The sequence below is a fragment of the Dendropsophus ebraccatus genome, chromosome 7 (assembly GCF_027789765.1).
Source record: "Dendropsophus ebraccatus isolate aDenEbr1 chromosome 7, aDenEbr1.pat, whole genome shotgun sequence".
NCBI classification, from domain to species: Eukaryota; Metazoa; Chordata; class Amphibia; order Anura; family Hylidae; genus Dendropsophus; species Dendropsophus ebraccatus.
This window is the reverse complement of record NC_091460.1, coordinates 146,579,794-146,598,506: the sequence shown is the minus strand read 5'-3', so window position 1 is coordinate 146,598,506 and position 18,713 is coordinate 146,579,794. Positions and strand designations below refer to the sequence as shown.

General features: G+C 41.2%; 1 protein-coding gene and 1 non-coding gene across 3 annotated transcripts in view; one reads left to right on the top strand and one right to left on the bottom strand.

Moving 5' to 3' along the window:
• The window catches only part of LRBA (LPS responsive beige-like anchor protein), a 384,885-nt gene that overhangs the window by 136,771 nt on the left and 229,401 nt on the right, over positions 1–18,713 (top strand). For both annotated transcript variants that reach the window (XM_069978673.1, XM_069978674.1), the window contains exon 36: positions 8,976–9,142. In XM_069978673.1, coding sequence (XP_069834774.1) covers positions 8,976–9,142 — 167 coding nt within the window. The remainder of the gene's footprint in view (positions 1–8,975; positions 9,143–18,713) is intronic.
• Positions 7,311–7,501, bottom strand: LOC138797993 (U2 spliceosomal RNA). Its single transcript, XR_011364064.1, has one exon. It is a non-coding gene; the product is annotated as a U2 spliceosomal RNA (small nuclear RNA).

Here is an 18,713-nt window from a genome sequence, read left to right as displayed (position 1 = left end):
AGCACCGCAAGGCTGGGCTCTGCTTCATCCCTGTTTATGCCTTTACAGTCACATTTTTTAATATGTAGTGTTTGTTCAACAAATTAGTTTTTAAAAAAAATGAAATTGTGATAAACAAAGAAACTCAAATTTAAGAGAATAAAAAATACCCCAGCGTCATTTCACTCTAATAAAGTTGTTGTATAGAAAAGTTCATCTTTAGGTAAGTATATGTAGTACCGCAGCCCAAAGTGATGGTTCATCTACACGCAGTCCATTCCCGGCATGAATCAGCTCTAGATAATTCACACATATCTGGTCATCTGCACCTGTTACCTGCGAATATAGAATTCCAAGGAATGTCATTCAGTTCCACCATCAAAATAGAAAGAAGTGAATTATTAAAAAGATAAAGTAAAATTTATGTTTGCTCTCTGTCAGAGTTCATATTCACCACTAACCTTGATAGAAGATCAGAATGATTTAGACAAGTTTGCTTTAGAGATTCATAACATATGCTAGCCGGATGGAATTGAGTTATCTCTGCTCTAGAGAGTAAGTTATTGTAGCAGGAGCTGACAGAGATGAAGATAACTGAAGGAAATTCAATTACCTTTTAGTGTTTTCTTTCTAATAGGATTCTTAATGTGAAAAAGATCCTTAGATGATGCACCGCTATTGCTTACTAAGGTCTTAAAAAATATCTGTTTTCCTGCAGGGCTTTTGTTCCAAATCAAATGTTATTTTTTTGTGTCGCCAGCCAAGTGCAAAAAAATGGTATTTGTACGTTACTGCGCTTCTCCGCCTTTGCATTAGGTGATATTTGGAATTGAAGTTCACACTGTCTGCTTGAGTGGTTGGCGGTAACCAGTATGTATGCAGTAGAGTCCATAGTGTGCCGGTGCACCATTAGCAAAGGGACAGTTGTCATAGGATCATATGTACTAAAGACTGCATTTTATGTGTCGGCCTTTAGGTAATCTGCACTGGAGTAAGTTAAATGGAACACACCAACTTAAGGCCCTATTACATGGAGCGATTATCATTCAAAAAGCGATCAATCGTTAGGTTATTAGGTGTAAACGAGAGAATGACCAACACAAAATCGTTATATTCTCGTTCATCATGATCTTTCTACGTCGAAATTTTTTTGGGGTCTTTGAGTAATAATTTGCTAATTTTTTCATGTGATAAGAAACTTTTTGGTCGTTCTTGAAAAAAACCTACATGATCAACCATTTTTCTCTCACACGAACGATTAAGCGGCCATGTAACAACGGCAAAAATGATCTTTCAGTACAGCAATCGTTCCGTGTAATGTAAATTGTTTGCTATTAAATCTCTAGTTATCTCTGTCGATTGTTACAGCCAATCACTTAGTGTAATAGGGGCTTAATAATTTTATTGTATTCTTGTATAGTAGAAATGTTCTTAATTCAGCCATTTGTTTTACAAAGTTCTCCTGTTAATCACTAGAGATTATGATGGGTTGGTTTTTCCCACCCCCAACTTACTCCCTAATCTCTTTAATTTAATTTTTTTTTTAAATGAAAAGGTGTTTACATATAAGCATACAAAAATACAATAAAGATCCCAGTCACCCACCCCCACAATTCTGAAACTAAGCGATAGAGCTGCCACAGGAGAGGGGACAAGTAAGAGATAATGGGGGATCCGACCTCTGAACCCCCCGGGGTTCTCCTTTATCGGGCCATGGCTTCTCTGTTATCAATAGAGCCACAGGTACGGCACGTGAACCACGGCTCTTTTCATTCCTATGGAGATGCCGGAGAGAGCAGAGTCCAATGCTCTACCAGCTTACTCATCATCTTCTGACACCTTCATAGGAATGAATATGAATAGAGCTGTGGGTCACGTGCCGTACTTGAGGCTCTATTCATAACACAGAAGCCATGGCCCGATACAAAGATCACCGGAGGGTTTGTAGGTCGGACCCCCTGCGATCTGTTACTTGTCCTCTTTCCTGTGGATGGGGACAAGTTAATGTTTCTTGGAATACCCCTTTAATATGTATAATCTAGTCATTGTATATAGAGTCAAGCACAATAAAGGTGGATTTGTCGGCCACCAGCCACTCTGTGTGTTTAGGTACAAAGGGCATAAAGTGTAAAGGAATACGGTGTCCTGAGGGTAATAGAGAAAGTCATTTAGGGAATGTTGTTGTAAGCCTGTGTATAGAGATGAGTCTTTAGGGCGAGCTTAGAGCTGTGGGTGTTGGGATTGAGTCTTCATGTTTTAGGTATCACATTGCAGAGAACCGGTGCAGCAAGAACAAAGTCTTGGGGACGGGAATGAGAAGTTCAGATTATGGAAGATGTTTTTTTTAGATCATTAGAAGATCTTAGTGACCGTGCAGCATAGTAGACAGATGGAAGACTACTGGTGACTCCTGGTCCTGAGGCCTAGTCCTAAAGGCTCTTCCTGGCACTCTCTGCATACATATTCGGCACGTTTCTAGTTGCTGCCCTTGGTGTTCCACATTTTATCTCTGGTCACTCCTTATAGTATTATTCTGTGTCAAACCTAGTCTTCTCTCGGACACTGTTCATTAAATCTCTTGGTTCCAACTTCCCTGCCTCTGTAGAAAGCCAGAAATGTCCCTTTAAGGGGGTACTCTGACATCAGGTAAAAAATATAACATGCTGCACAATAATATAGCATTGCTCACCTATCTGCTCCAGATTTGAAACCACCAAAACCCATTTGTTTGTGGGGGCCTTAGTCCTGAATTTGGTGGTTGTCACCTGGTTGGGCAGTTGCTCGATTCTTAAATTCCCATAATGCATTGCTTTCATTCAACTCTTCTTCACCCTGTTTCCCCCCCCCCCCCCAGCACTCCTGCCAATTTCATGCTGCCTCATACCTCAGGACAGCATTGTGATCTGTGACTTCAATTGAGCTACATTGCCTATAAGAAGTCTGTGGTAGTCTGCGACAGACCTCTTCTGCTCCTGCCTCCCTGCAGCATTGTCTCCACACATCAGGCAGGGCAGCATTATTATAAAGTACAGAAAGAAAAATAGAGAAGACTAACCAGTACTTTCCACACATATAATAAGACCGATAAGCCTTAGTGAAGTGGAGCAAAAAGAATATAAATGTATGTGCAATGCTTCAAAATGGTTTTGCAGAACAGGAAAAGGTGAAAATTGTTGAGGAATAAAATAAAATGTAATAACATAAAAGAACCTCTCAGTACTCGCCTCTTAAATCCCCCACCACTCCAGCACCTAAGCTCTGGGGGTCTTCAGGTTTCCTGGCAGTCATGGCATCACCATTGAGGCCAATGATTGATGCATGCCCACATGTCACTGCCCTTAGGATGTAAAGTTAGACTCCTAGAGACAATCAGGGTAAGGGTGATGTGGTAGAATAGTTTTGTATTTTTTATAAATAATCTCTTTAAAGTGTAACTTTCATTTAAATGTCTTTTTTTCCTTCTCCAAACTGTACAGCTGCTTGTCTCCTCTTTCTGCTCACTCTTCCCCCTCGACTCCTGACTCCCCCCCCCCCCCCCCCTCCGTAGGTAATAATGGACTTGGCAAACCCGTCTTCACTTTGCTCCTATGTAATGAAGACTGCTCTGCCCAATAATGAGCAGATAAGAAGTGAGGGGGGCGACAGCTTTTTGAGTACAGAAAGAGGATTTTTCTGCCTTCTAAAACCTATTACCGAGTTTCTTTTAAATCAATTGTTCAATTGATTTCTGCAAAAAGTAAAAATTTAAATGACACTTTACAGTGATAAAATTCTGTCGGCCTACGCTCACCGTTAGGTGTTGCCTAAATACTTACTGCATGTGGATTTATAATTGATTTCTATAGCATCTGGTCTAAACCTGTAAATCATAGGAAAGGTAGATACATTGCTGTAACCCTTTAATATCAGTCACGTTCACATTTCTATCACATTGAGCAATCGATGGGAATAGAACCCGATGCCTTCTGCTATGGTTGGACATCAGCCTTGTTGTATTGAGACCAGCATAGCAAACAACATTGCTGCGCTATGAGAAGAAGAAAACGTAACGTGCTATATATATATATATATATATATATATATATATATATATATATATATATATATATATATATATATACATACACACACACACACACACACACACACACACACACACATTACAAGAAACAATGACTTTTTGTTCCTTTGCTGCCATTTGTTGTAATAAAAACTGTAAAATACTATTCCTTCCCCCCCCCCCTTCTTCTCCACACGTCTGTGCATCATGGGTTAAAGCTGCATGTGAGGAGACACTGGAACACTCAGGTTCTATCCAGTCCATTAAAGCCAGAAGGAATGGCAGAGATACTTTTGATAAGTGTGCTGCTGCCTCCAGTAACCTTGGTGGCTATTATCAGGAGGATGATACTATATCTATTTCATTGGTGGATTTTTTTTTCTGTTTTGTTGCTGTGAAAAATCAATAGTTTCAGGCCCGGGATGACAGCAGCATCTCTCCAGACGTGAACGTGCCTGACAGACGTTGTCATTGGCCAAATTCTGCTATTGTGGTTTCCAGCGTTCGCTCTTACAGGGCTTATTCTGGCCGCTTTGTAGAATTTCCCTGGATAGAATCTGAAAGCCAGAGGTCGAGTGTACAAGTAGTAGTTGTAGGTAGACAATGTTGTCTTCATTTACCTAGTGTTCTGTTACAATGAACGCTCGGTTTTGGTAAATTAGAGCATTTTACAGGTCACAAATAGTCACTTTTATTCTGTATATAGTTGGATCATATATTGTATATGTCATCACAATAATCTGCTCTGTCGATGCGTCTGTCCGGTCTGTTTGTATGTGTTATCTCCGATCACGTTCACATGGAGAGCAGCCATCACATTAACCAGTTAATTCCCCTCCTTCCGCTATCTTCCCTGTAGAGGAGGCAGCACTTCAGCAGGACGGTCATATAAATGACTGAAAACAAGGGGTCTGTAAATGTATATTCAGTCTAACTGCCTGCTGAATTATTTACAGCTAATTTATCTGGGACTGCGGCTTTAATGCCTCCAGATCATTAAATCAGTCGTCCATGTTCAGGGGGAAACACATTATCTTTCAGGAAAAAGTGAAAACACTGCAGATTGCCTCCAACCATTTATAAGATGTTTAACCTTTTGTGAGTCGAAGTAGAAAGCAGCAGCAGCACAATGCAAGTAATAGCGGCTTCATTGTTACCATCCAGTAATTAAGGCTTTGGCTTTCTACATAGGTTAAACAGTGTCGCCATAAGGAGGTCATTCTGCCATACGTTTAGGTTAGAATACCTTATATTGGCAATGCATTGGGAGTATATCCTGCTACACTACAAGGGTGGCGAGAGCCGTTGTACAGCATACAATCACATATATTGGGGTCATACAGTGTAGTTTTCCTGCCATCAAATGTGCTTGGTATTCTTTTTATTACAATAATGTAAAATCTAGGTATCCTATCCTGGCACATTTCACCTGTAAATCTTAATTTGTATTGTCTAACAGTGAGGAAAGCGATTTATACATAATATAGTATAATATAATAAAACTTTTTATAATTTTTCTGTGATAGGTGTAAAAATAAGTGTTACTCACCCACCATGATCTCCCCTCCAGCACCCACCAGTCACCACTTGTGAGTTGTTTCAGCAGGACCGGCCCGCTCAGTGACTGGCTAAGAGGGCAGGTCCTGCTGAGATGTCTGATGAACAAACAGTCACTAGCATAGACCAGAAGGCAATGCAACAGGGAAATGGTGAGGGTCACCTAGTTTTTTCCCTTAAACTTACCCCATCAAAATACATAGAATAATTTATTATACCATTATTCTCCTTTTAAAGTGGTTAACTGGATTAAAAACATACAGTAGCTGTTTTCCTCCAGAAACTGCCCCATTCTTGTCCCCAGTTTGTGTGTGGTATTGCAGCTTGGCTCCATTGAAGTGAATGATTCCAAGTTGTAATACCAAACACTTTGAAGACAGTCATGGTGCTGTTGTGTTGTTTTTTTTTTCTAATTCTGGATAACCCCAGTGAGCCTACCATACTAAGAAGCAATATGGTATTAGTACCATTTCATTGCTGCAGCTGAATATGATGGTACGGTGGATTCAAAGGTGGAATATTTGTCTACAACAAATTAGGCAGCGGTGAATTTGCCACAAAATCTCTCTGTGTTGGGTGATTGGGTTTTGATGCAGATTTGCCAGGGAGTTGCTGCAAATTTTTACATTGACTTGATGGAAGTCGTGCAGATGAAAATACACCACATGGGAATCTGGCCCAGAATATACAGTATTACTCCGACTTTTCAACATGTGCCGTAAATATAAATCGAGCCTTATTCTTCTTGATGAACCTTGAATCTACTCTCATTGTGTAATTTGTTTTAGTAATAAAATGTGTAACTAGTGTATTTAAACCGTGTTAAGTTGTATTTTTCTATAAAAAAAAGACATTATGATGCTTAATTTTCATTTTATTGTGTAAGGTCAAATGCAAAGCTAATGTTCCACAAGGAGACAGAGATTGATAATCAGTAAAGAATGGGCCTCTAATGTGATTTATATCTATAGATTTTATGTCCAGTATGAAAAGTTGCTCTTCAAATTGTAAAGACTGATCCATTAGACCATTAGGAAGCACTTTAAAGCATTTGCTGCTTCCTTGGTTGTTTTTAGAATCAGGCGTTTTCATCTAACCTGTGGGATAATAATTGTACATATACAATGAATCCCGCTGCTTCATTTACCTTTATTGGGATGGCAATAATTTTGATTTTTCATGAACATTAAAATCCGTAGTACTATAGTGGCAGAGAGTGTCCTGCTCATCTGAAGTCCTAAGGCCTTGGTTTAATAGGTCCGGGCCCTGTTACATGGATCAGGCAGACTATCGCTCTGTGTAATAGAGAGAACAATCATTGGTTGATCGTTTCTTTAGGTCCAGGCCTAAAATCATCAGCCGCTGACTGCTACGTCTAATAGCTACATGTAATAATGATGCACGGCCGATTGCTGATAATTATAGTATAAAATAGTAAAGTGATCCTTTACCTTAAAGGAGAAGTTCGGTGAAAATTTTTATTAAAGTTTTGTATTGCCCCCCAAAAATTATACAAATCACCAATATTTATGGGAAATGCTTATGAAGTGCTTTTTTCCCTGCACTTACTACTGCATCAAGGCTTTACTTCCTGGATAACCTGGTGATGTCACTTCCTGGATAACATGGTGATGTCACTTCCTGGATAACACAGCGATGTCACTTCCTGGATAACACGGCGATGTCACTTTCTGAATAATACGTAATGTTTTGTTTTTTTTGCACTGAACCTGGAGGCACTGCAATACCAGGTCAATGCCTGGAGAGGACACAGCAAGCTCTTTTTCAATCTCCCTGTTCTAAAAATCCATTTAATATATGGTCCCCAGAAAGGGGACGTATCAGATATTAAACTGATAAGAACAGATACTACACTTGATCTTAGCCAAAAGGCCGAGAAGCGATATAACACAGTGATGTCACTTCCTGAATAACGTGGTGATGTCACGACTCCCAGAGCTGTGTGGGCTGTGGCTGCTGGGGAGGATGATGGCAGAGGGATGCTCAGTGTCCCTCCAGTGCCCTGTGTCCCTCTGCCATCATCCTCTCCAGCAGCCACAGCCTGCACAGCTCTGGGAGTCGGGTCGTGACATCACCATGTTATCTAGGAGGTGACATCACCATGTTATCCAGGAGGTGACGTCACCATGTTATCCAGGAGGTGACGTCACCATGTTATCCATGAGGTGATGTCACCATGTTATCCAGGAGGTGACGTCACCATGTTATCCAGGAGGTGACGTCACCATGTTATCCAGGAAGTGACGTCACCATGTTATCCAGGAGGTGACGTCACCATGTTATCCAGGAAGTGACGTCACCATGTTATCCAGGAAGTGACGTCACCATGTTATCCAGGAGGTGACGTCACCATGTTATCCAGGAGGTGACGTCACCATGTTATCCAGGAGGTGACGTCACCATGTTATCCAGGAGGTGACGTCACCATGTTATCCAGGAGGTGACGTCACCATGTTATCCAGGAGGTGACGTCACCATGTTATCCAGGAAGTGACGTCCCCATGTTATCCAGGAAGTGACGTCCCCATGTTCTGGAAGTGACATCACCACGTTACCCAGGAAGTGACATCACCGTGTTATCCAGGAAGTGAAGCCTTGATGCAGTAGTAAGTGCAGGGAAAAAAGCACTTCCTGTAATAAGTCTATATTGGTGATTTGTATGTTCCCTGGTGCCCCCTTGCCTTCCCTGGTGTCTGCGGCTGCAGCTCTACCTTCTCTTCCCTTCTGTTCCTGTCTCTGCACTGAGGCCGGTCAGTGCACATAACTCAACAGAAGGCAGAGCTGCAACTTAAGAAACCGGGGAACATGGTAAGGTTAGTAAATATTATTTTACACTAAACACTGACATCACTAACAATATATATACAGCCCTTGCTGCCCGATAGTCGGCTCGTGTAATTGCTCAGTGAATGAGCGCCGATCTAGCAGATCGGTGCTCGTTTACACTTTATGATGGGGCCCTGTAGAGGCGAAAGCTCTATTTCTGAAACTTTGTATATACTTGTAGCTGATTTAATCGCTGTATATAATGTAACACGTAGTTCTTATTTAATATAAGCTTAAAGGGATCTCTGCCGCTCCCTACAGGACCATTGCTACATTGGGTGTGGAGTGCGGGGTCCCCATTCTCACAATCGCAGGGATCCCACAGTTTGGAGCCCCCCAATCAGACTGTTATCCCATATTCTACAGATAGGGGATCCATTTTTATCACTGAAATACGCATTGAAGAAAGTCTGTTGCTGTTTACACATTTTTAGTGGTTATCTAATATAAACTGGTATTGTAACGTTTCATCTTTTACTCTATATACAATATATATTACCACGTTAAAATACATTCTGTTCTTTATCTCCAGTCACTTTGTGCCCAGTATTCAGCGGAAAAGAGAGAAGATGAGAAGATGTGCGACCATCTCATCAGAGCCGCCAAGTACCGAGATCACGTGACCGCTACCCAGCTAGTGCAAAAGATCATCAATATCCTGACAGACAAGCATGGAGCCTGGGGAAGCTCCTCAGTGAGGTGAGAGTCATAGACGATAGAAGGCTAGTGTGGTTTATCTGTACCTCCTTATATACAACCTGTCCACCTTATGGGGAGCATGGATTCAATCCTGGAAGTTCCATCTATGCTGTAAGATAGAGCCCGATAACCTCTGAATTCTTTGGTCCAACCTTAAGGACCTAAATCATTGAATCGTGATAATCTTCTGGTGTAAACGCAGCAACGATCAAACTATGAACGATAAATCGTTTGTATGTCGTTGATTGCATCTTTTGAGCTGACTTCTAAGTCATTGTGAATCCTTCTCATGTCTTTCTGTGTAATCACCAATCGTTCTCACTATATGGATACATGCGCAATTACGATTTTTCCTACAATCACATTAACGACTTTTCATAGCGGCTTATTGTGTTGTCTAAATGCCGATCGGTTATAAGAAAAGAGTTATGTAGATTTGCAATTTAATTCTATTTAAAAATGCCCAGTCTTCTAGTACTTATCAGCTGCTCTATGTCCTGCAGGAAGTGGTGTATTCTCTCCAGTCTGACACAGTGCTCTCTGCTGCCACCTCTGTCCATGTCAGGAACTGTCCACATCAGTAGCAAATCCCCATAGAAATCCACTACTGCTCTGGACAGTTCCTGACATGGACAGAGGTGGCAGCAGAGAGCACTATGTCAGACTGAAGAGAATACACCACTTCCTGCATCACATACAGCAGCAAATAAGTACTGGAAGACTGGAGATTTTTAAATAGAAGTAAATTACAAATCTATATAAGTTTCTGAAACCAGTTGATTTGAAAGAAAAAGATTTTTGCCGGAGTACCCCTTTGACACCTAGTCTTATTCTTTTTCCAGACTTCTTACAATAAAGTCCCAGCTCTCTTCCTTGTTCCCTCCCTACTAACCACATGTCTGTACTGTCTCTTGAACGCTCCACTCCTTTACTGACCTGTACCTGCCCAGTCTAACCCCCAGGAGATTGGCTGTAAATTGACACTCTCTACTTCAAGGGTTTTGGATGTTGTGTTGCAATGTGACAATATTTAAATTGGGAGGGGGGGGGCGAGACCAATAATCTGCCTGATAGTTAGACATATTACATATAGAAGTGCTGTGCTGTAATACTAGTAGTGTAATTACATATAGAGGTGCTGTGCTGTGGTCCTAGTAGTGTAATTACATATAGAAGTGCTGTGCTGTGGTCCTAGCAGTGTAATAACATATAGAAGTGCTATGGTCCTAGCAGTGTAATTACATATAGAAGTGCTGTGCTGTGGTCCTAGCAGTATAATTACATATAGAAGTGCTGTGCTGTGGTCCTAGCAGTGTAATTACATATAGAAGTGCTGTGCTGTGGTCCTAGCAGTGTAATTACATATAGAAGTGCTGTGCTGTGGTCCTAGCAGTGTAATTACATATAGAGGTGCTGTGCTGTGGTCCTAGCAGTATAATTACATATAGAAGTGCTGTGCTGTGGTCCTAGCAGTGTAATTACATATAGAAGTGCTGTGCTGTAGTCCTAGCAGTGTAATTACATATAGAAGTGCTGTGCTGTAATACTAGCAGTGTAGAGGTCACAGGTGAGTAACAGCATTTGTCTTTAAACATCATGACAGTAAATGAACCATAAAACAAAAAAATGGAACATTTGGAAATCTCAGTTTGGAATGTTCTCACTTATCTTTTTCTTTGTGTTATATGTTCTTTCTGTGAAGTTATTTCAATACTTTCCCTGTGGTTCCTTCAGAGACACCTTGCAAAAAAATAATAATTTTTATTTATATTGCGCCAACAGATTTTGCAGCACCTTACAAAAAAATAAAATAAATAAATAAATATATATATATATATATATATATATATATATATATATAATGTGTATGTCTAATATGAACCTTTCTCTTTACATCAGATATCTTTGATTTCTAAGCAGTTATTTAGACTTTTGCATTTTTTGCACAAAAGCCAATAGGCCTCTGTGTTCCTGATGGCGCAGCTTCCCATATTTCTTTTCTAATTATAGTCAGATACTGAAGCTTGTTGCTTTTTTAATTGGTTACTGTATATATATATGTGTGTGTGTGTGTGTATGTGTGAATATATATATATATATATATATATATATATATATATATATATATATATATATATGTATATGTGTCCACCCTTCTGCTGGTGAATGAATGTAGGCACAGATAGTGCTGTATCCCTGTTTCTCCTTGTGTTATGTTGTATGCTGTCCCTTATATTATTTTGCTTTCAGGCTTTTTGTTACATTACAGATAGTGTGTGTTCTCACCCAAGTCTGGAACAGATCTATAAAGTGTGTGAAGAAATATAGTAAGATCTATATTATACATTAAAAGGGAATTGGTATAAAAGTAGGCCGGTAAGTAGTAATTATGGAAAAGGTGGCCAACTTAACAAATTTACTAAATGAAACACTCCAAAATAATATTAATTCATGAGCGCTTAAAAACCCGCCAACCATGTTGGTAAATCCCCCCAGTCATTCATCTTGGGGCTCACAGACCTGGCACCCCCACAGAGAAGGATTAGAGCGCCGGCCGAGGTGGCTGCACAGCGTTCAGTTCCTTGATAATTGTGTCCCCCCATTCTCAGGTTTTTTTAGGGCTCCTTGTAGTTGGACCCTCAGTGATCAGCTTCTTACAAGGGATAAAAGCTGAAATTTCAGCCCAGGTCCCTAGCGCTGCACAACGACCCCGCTGCGGTAATGGCTGCCTGCATAATACGTATTGTGTACAATTAGCTAATCAGGCGTGCCGTCACTGGAGTGGGTTAATAGCTTTAATAGTGTGGATTGCCACATGCGGTATTTATCTTGTCTTACAAATGATGGTGTAATGAGGTATATGGCAGTGTCATTCACCTAATACTTCTACAAGCTGTGCATTATTCTCAGATTTGTATTACCCCATCAGTTCTGCACATCTCCAAATTCTGCTTAATCGGCTTATTCTTCCCCCGATAAAATAATTTAGTTAATTACACAATTTTTTTTCTTGTGTTCAAAGTAAAATGTATTTGATTAAGGAGACGTCTAAATCCCACCAGATTATAAAGGCCGTGTCCGGCACCGCAAGCGTTAATGTAATCTTGTTTTCTTGTCCTCTAGTAAATTGAATCTTCTAAGGATTTTGGTTTAATTTGGTTTATGCCGTTTTCATTCCTCTCTGTCCTTTGGAATTCATATCGCCTGCTTGTTGCCAGGACTTGGAGCCTTAATACTTTCCCATTAATGTCATTTATTTTGTTTGAGTATTGATGGGTTTCCTAATGCCGTCCGATCACTAGGCTGCAATGCTGGCAGCTGGCCCAGGATCGGCAGTGGTTTTAATAAATCACAATCAGACCCATGCCATTACATCAATATTTTTAGTCAATTATATAGAAGGTCAGGTGCTGTATTCGGCGATGAAGCTCCAGCATGTGGCATTTTCAGAAAACATCTGGTACTGCAACAAAATTGCAAGTTGGAAAGAATTGGGGGAAGAAAAAAAAAAAGAGAATTCAATATTGCCCATTTGAGGCAGATCAAATGAAATCTGCATTATTCTAGGCAAACCTCGGGTGATTACAGGCTTCTTGCCCACCGCCTGGTTATTACACCTAATTCTGTTATACGTAAAGAAATTCCCAAGTTCCACTTCAATAAAAATGAAAATCTTCTTTTCTGTGAAGCAGATGGGATTTGTTGTTCCCTCACAGCAGGCATCTAATATCTTTTGACACCTAGTGACCTGTCTGAATGCAATTTGTGTCTTAATATCAGGCTTACACAAGCTGCCGCCACGGAGAAGCCCGGCCGCCTCTTTATTCCCGCAGATTTGTGCAGCTTCTTTCCCTCTCTTTGGAAATACTTACCTAGGTTCTGCTGAATGTTTGCCCTTTTGCCGTCATTGAATCTTTTTTTTTTTTTTTTCTCTCCGAACAGTTAGATTTTTCACTCGGAAGGAGGATAAAAAATTGTGCTACCTGTTCATACATTACTGTCAGCTGATGTGCGGCTCAGGTGAAACGAGGAAGAACTGCTGATAAGAAACAACAAAATAAGCATAAAAGAGGGGGGGGGGGGGCGAAGAGAGGCAAAGCACCCGCACACACATACACACACACATACTGTGCACCGAGCAGCCATTGTGTTTATTTGGGTCAGGAGACAAATCATCTTTCATGTAGATGACACCTGGTAAAGTGGCTGAATGTAAGAAGGATGAGAAGAGATGATGGAGAACAGTGGATGAAAGTCTCGGAGGACAGGCTACCCTTTTCTCGTCGCGTCCTTCATTGCATTCTAATAGGCTGACTAATGTACCATAGAAATTCACTCCGGCTCTATGGATAGTAAGCGAGAAATAGTGGCACTCCTCGTCTTTGGAATAAAATTCAGAGGTACAATTGCAGACATAAATTATTGCCGACGCAGCAATAAGCTTTTCGGCATTTTTATATCAAACTAGCTGGATGTTTTAGATGAGCACATAGAAGCAGAGTTAGGTTGCAGCTGCTTTCCGGACGATATGCTAGATTGCTCCGAATACGTTCTAATGGATGCCCTCAAGCTAGAAGGTTTTTTTCCCTTCCCAGTGAAACATTCATCTTTTTTTTTTTTTTTTTTTATTCCCCCGTTTTTTTTCCCATGCATGTCAAGAACCCTGCCGGTAAAATCTTTGTGATGCTGTCTTCAATTTTTCTTCAGTAAATCAAATCTTCTTCCTTTCAGAAAAGATGAATGCTCGAAGGTGTGGGTGTTATAAAGGGAAAAAAGGAGACGGAGAAAAATCAATGCCGGCAAAATTGAAACAGTATGCCTCGGTATTGATTGGCCTTGTGAAATCGAAACTAACAGCTTTGTAACTGTTCCAGTGGACAGTTAGCTGACCTGTAATGGACAAACTATCAATATTAGCATTACTATTTTATCTTGTAGTATGTCATAGGACGCCCAGGAGTGGGGGGCCAAGATGCGGATATTCTAATTCAATATACTAGAAGTTTCCTTTTCTACTGGTTTAGATTTCTTTGTAGGATAAAGAAAGAATAATGTAATTGTAATATGGGAAATAGAGATTTCTATAGACCATGAAATCGGGTGCAATAATTTACAATTTTATTTTTTTTTACAAAAGTACAAAAAATAAAAAATTTTATGTTCTTAGAGAGCATTTTTTTTTTTATTATTATTATTTTTATTTGTGGATGTAGTCTTTGCTTCAATACATTAGGTCCATTTTTTAATTCCTCTAGTCCTAAAGAACTCTACTTTAATTGGCCGCTATGAACAACTGAACAACTTATATTTTTGAAACATGAAGAACAATGAATTGTGTAATTGATTTGTTTTTTTTGTTCTTTAGGATTGTAGCTAATGAATGCTGCATTGTAAAATAAATCCTATTGTGATATGACTGATAGGAGTTCTGGTTCGGAAGCCTTAAACATTAGCAGCTTATTTTGTTAGTAAAAGACTTGGGTAAACAATCGACTATATAGGAGAATTCCCCCCACGTCAGTTTGTCTTGCGGCAGAGAAAGGGTTAATGGTCTCTGCCTTTTCCTTTCGTGTTTATTACCTTTGTGAGGAGATTTCACTTAGCATTTTTATAATGAATGAAAACGGGTACCTTGTAGGATTGCAATCCCATTAGCCTGCGGTGCACTGAAATGTGAAATGCAATCAAAGCAAATGTATGCAGACACCAAAATAAATAAATACGAGCTCTTCTCCCCAGCCCCCTTAATGCTTTGCTTTCACCGTTTCCCCACCCTGCAGTTATTGCACTTGACACCAGTGTAAAGGAACATTCATTGCTCTCTCCGGAGCTCTGACCAGGTTTGGAATTTTTTTTTATTGCCAACATTGGCCCATGTAATAATATTGTGAAATGGCTTAATAAAACTAACAATTCTCCCAGTCCGACCCCCAATGTACCCCCCTACACAGCGCACAATGACAAAGCATAATTTACACCGAGGCGGCAGCATAGCCAGAATCTGATTGCTGCTTCTATACTGATTCTTGTAAGAGAGAGGATTGAAGGCGTCCATCTTCCTCCGTACACTTGGTGGCCGATTCACTCACTTCACCACTTTTTATATACAGGTTTTTTTCACATAATAACTGCTGCTAATACCAAAGCACATCCATTCTTTTTTATTGTAGGATTCTAGCACTGGTTGTTATTGTAACCAGATCATTAAAGAGACAACAACGTTCTTTTCTGAAGTTCTGTTAGAATGTTGGATTACCTCTCAGGATTGGACAGATTCATGGCTGTAGGCACAAAAGTTCAGTGAACGCAGAGGATTTTCCCTTCAACTAGCTGTATTTGCTTCTCCTATAGGAAAATCCCATACAAAATACCTGAGGGAAGTCTGACTAATTAATTGGCAGCTAACGATGCGGTATAGGGAGATGGCAGCCGGCAGATACATGGCCAATGCTCTCCCTTATCGGAGCAGAACTCAGTGTCTGTCATTGGCCTTACTGCCTGCTCCTGTACTGAGCACTGTATGTGTCAGCGCTTACTAACAGCCGGGCTGTGTGCGACACCAGTTTGGATTGCAGTAAGCCAGAGGTGATGATGGCGACTGCTACATCTGTGATTTTCGTATATATCAAGTTTACTTTGCAAGTTGTATCCCTCATTTTGCATATAATGGATTATACAGTAAAGAATAAATATACGTTTAGGAATTCAGTGGAGGAAAAAAATGCCAGTGCCCTTTTGTTTTTTTGATACCCACCACTCTGGGTTGACTTGGAGAAATCGTTACAGGCAGGGGGTGGGGGGAAATAGACACTATGCTTACTTGCCCCTGCGCCCGTATTGTTCCGTATGACCCGACTCCCATATCCCGCGGGGTGTCATCTCCTTGTTTCAGGGTACGTCACGACCCGGCTGAAACGTCATAAGCGGGTGTTGTCAGCCAATCAGTGACTTCAGCTGTGTCGCACGCAATCCCTGACAGGCTGAGCGGGGCATCCGTCGGCCAGGACGTCACAGAGCCAGAGGGGAGCTTTGAAGACAGCCCAGGTGGAACTTCAGCTTTAAATTTCTGCGCTTATTCCTTAGTGGGAACATACCCTTAGTCTGCATACTGCATACATTTTTTATGGGCTTGTGCCGGCTGATTTTGGAAGATTCGTCACAAGCCCAGAACTTTGCCGCATGCGGAGTGGTAGGATTGGCTCCCATGATCCTTTGCTCTCTGCTGTGCCTGCTCTCCTTATCTTCCATCTTTAGACGCTGTGAGAGAATGACTCGCCCTGCATCGATATGATGCTGCGAGAGGCCGGACTCCACTGGAACACATCGGAGGATCGCTGAGGTCGATGTTCAGAACTTTGAGTGAGTGGCCGTTTTTGTGGCTTCTGTAATATGGCGGGTTGATAAGCTTTGATCTTTTGCTTTCAACTGTAACCCAAGTATCAAAATACAAAGAAATTCTCAATTAATAAAGAAAAAAATGCTCATGTTCTTGTCAGATTTGCTCATTTTATGCCGTTAAACATGTTTCCTACGTTATCTAAGCTCTAAGAGGGGATTCCACAACTCCCATAGCAGTGAATGGAGAGAGCCATGGGAAGCCAAGTGTCCTGCATCTGTCACACTTGTATGCCATATTCTGTGGATATACCATATAGTTGGGTTGGGAAATCTCTTTTTAAGCGGGTAAGGTACCAGAAAATTTTCTGTCAAATCAACTGGTCAATAGGCCATAGACTGTATCCCAGTTTTCCAGGCGATCCTCAGGCTGTATCCACACTCTCCACGGAGCGGGCAGACAGCGGCAGTCAGAAGCCGAGAGTTCAGGTTCATACGAACCCGAACCTCGGCCGGTTCGCTCACCCCTACTTATCAGCTGCTTAATGTCCTGCAGGAAGTGGTTAGAGATGAGCGAATCGGGTTCGAATCGATCCGAACCGGAACGTTTAGTATTTGATTAGCGGGGGCTACTGAACTTTGATAAAGCTCTAAGGTTGTCTGGAAAACATGGATACAGCCAATGACTATATCCATGATTTCCACATAGTCTTAGGGCTTTATCCAAGTTCAGCAGCCACCGTTAATCAAATGCCGAAAGTTCCGGTTCGGATCGACTCGAGCATGCTCCAAGTTCGCTCATCTCTACAAGTGGTGTATTCTCTCCAGTCTGACACAGTGCTCACTGCTGCCACCTCTGTCCATGTCGGGAACTGCCCAGAGCAGCGGCAAATCCCCATAGAAAACCTCTCCTGCTCTGGACAGTTCCTGACATGGACAGAGGTGGCAGCAGAGAGCACTGTGTCAGACTGGAGAGAATACACCACTTACTGTAGGACATACAGCAGCTGATAAGTACTGGAAGGCTGGATTTAAAAAAAAAAATAGAAGTAAATTACAAATCTCTGCCACTTTTTAGCACCAGTTGATTCAAAGTTAAAAAAATAGAGATTTAAACATCCCTTTAAGCATCAGTTAATGTAATCCATTTCCCCATGCTGAGCAGTGCGCTATAGTTGTTAGGTGCTTGGTATTTCTACCTATTAGTGTTCCCCGATCGCCTCTTTATTGCTCTTATTATTGACTCCTATAACTTTATTTCTCTCTTTCACATGGTTTGTCTCCGGTTAGCCGAGGTTTAGTGCAGACATGCAGCTAGGTCGGGTTGGTGTGTTATTCCCATTGTCGGCTCATTTGTTTGACTTTGCGTCAGGATGTGAGGAGCTAATCTATTTTTAATGCGATTACATAGTTTATGTCAGTAGCAATGTGCTGCACTTTCTCCCACGTAGTGGTAACATCCCAACCTTCTCAGCTAAACTTTAGTGCAGATATTGCATATACAGATTATGTCTGATGTAAATTCACATGATGTCCTTAACCCGATGAGAAACGTCCCATTCACCCTTTCATGAACGGCCGTTCCCAGCCATAAGGCAAAGGAAACCGTTACACAAAGCAGAGAAGCCGGAGGAATATTAATGTCTTTTGTACTAGACAGGAGTTAAAAGAATTTAGTTAGAAAATCATTTACCATAACATTTACCTTTCCCAGTATAAACATCGGACTTGTTGAGATTAGAAGGAATACCAGCAGGATGTCAGGTGGCCGGCCAGCTGGGGATACAGAGCCGTCCAGCTTTCCCTATGGGATTCTTCTCTCCCATCTTGTGTCCTTAGTCAGATCGGACATTAGAGGAACATAAACGTCCTAAGTAGGGATGGTCAGAAAAGAGTTCGGTCAGGGTTTGTATGAACCCGAACTCTCGGTAATGATTCCCCCTGTCTGCCTGCTCCGTGAAGCGGGCAGATCCAGCGGGAGGACCGCCTGGAAACACGAACTGGAGAGAATGGAATAGGCTGTATCCCAGTTTTCCAGGCGGTCCTCCGGCTGTATCCACCCTCTCCACGGAGCGGGCAGACAGCGGGAATCTGATGCTGAGCGTTCAGGTTCATACGAACCCGAACCCCGGAGGGTTCGGACCATCCCTAGTCCTAAGGATTCAGACCTTTTTTTGCTATAGAGAATCTTGTCTGTTTATTATGTGTTGTGTGAAGAAGCGGCCGTGTATATTAG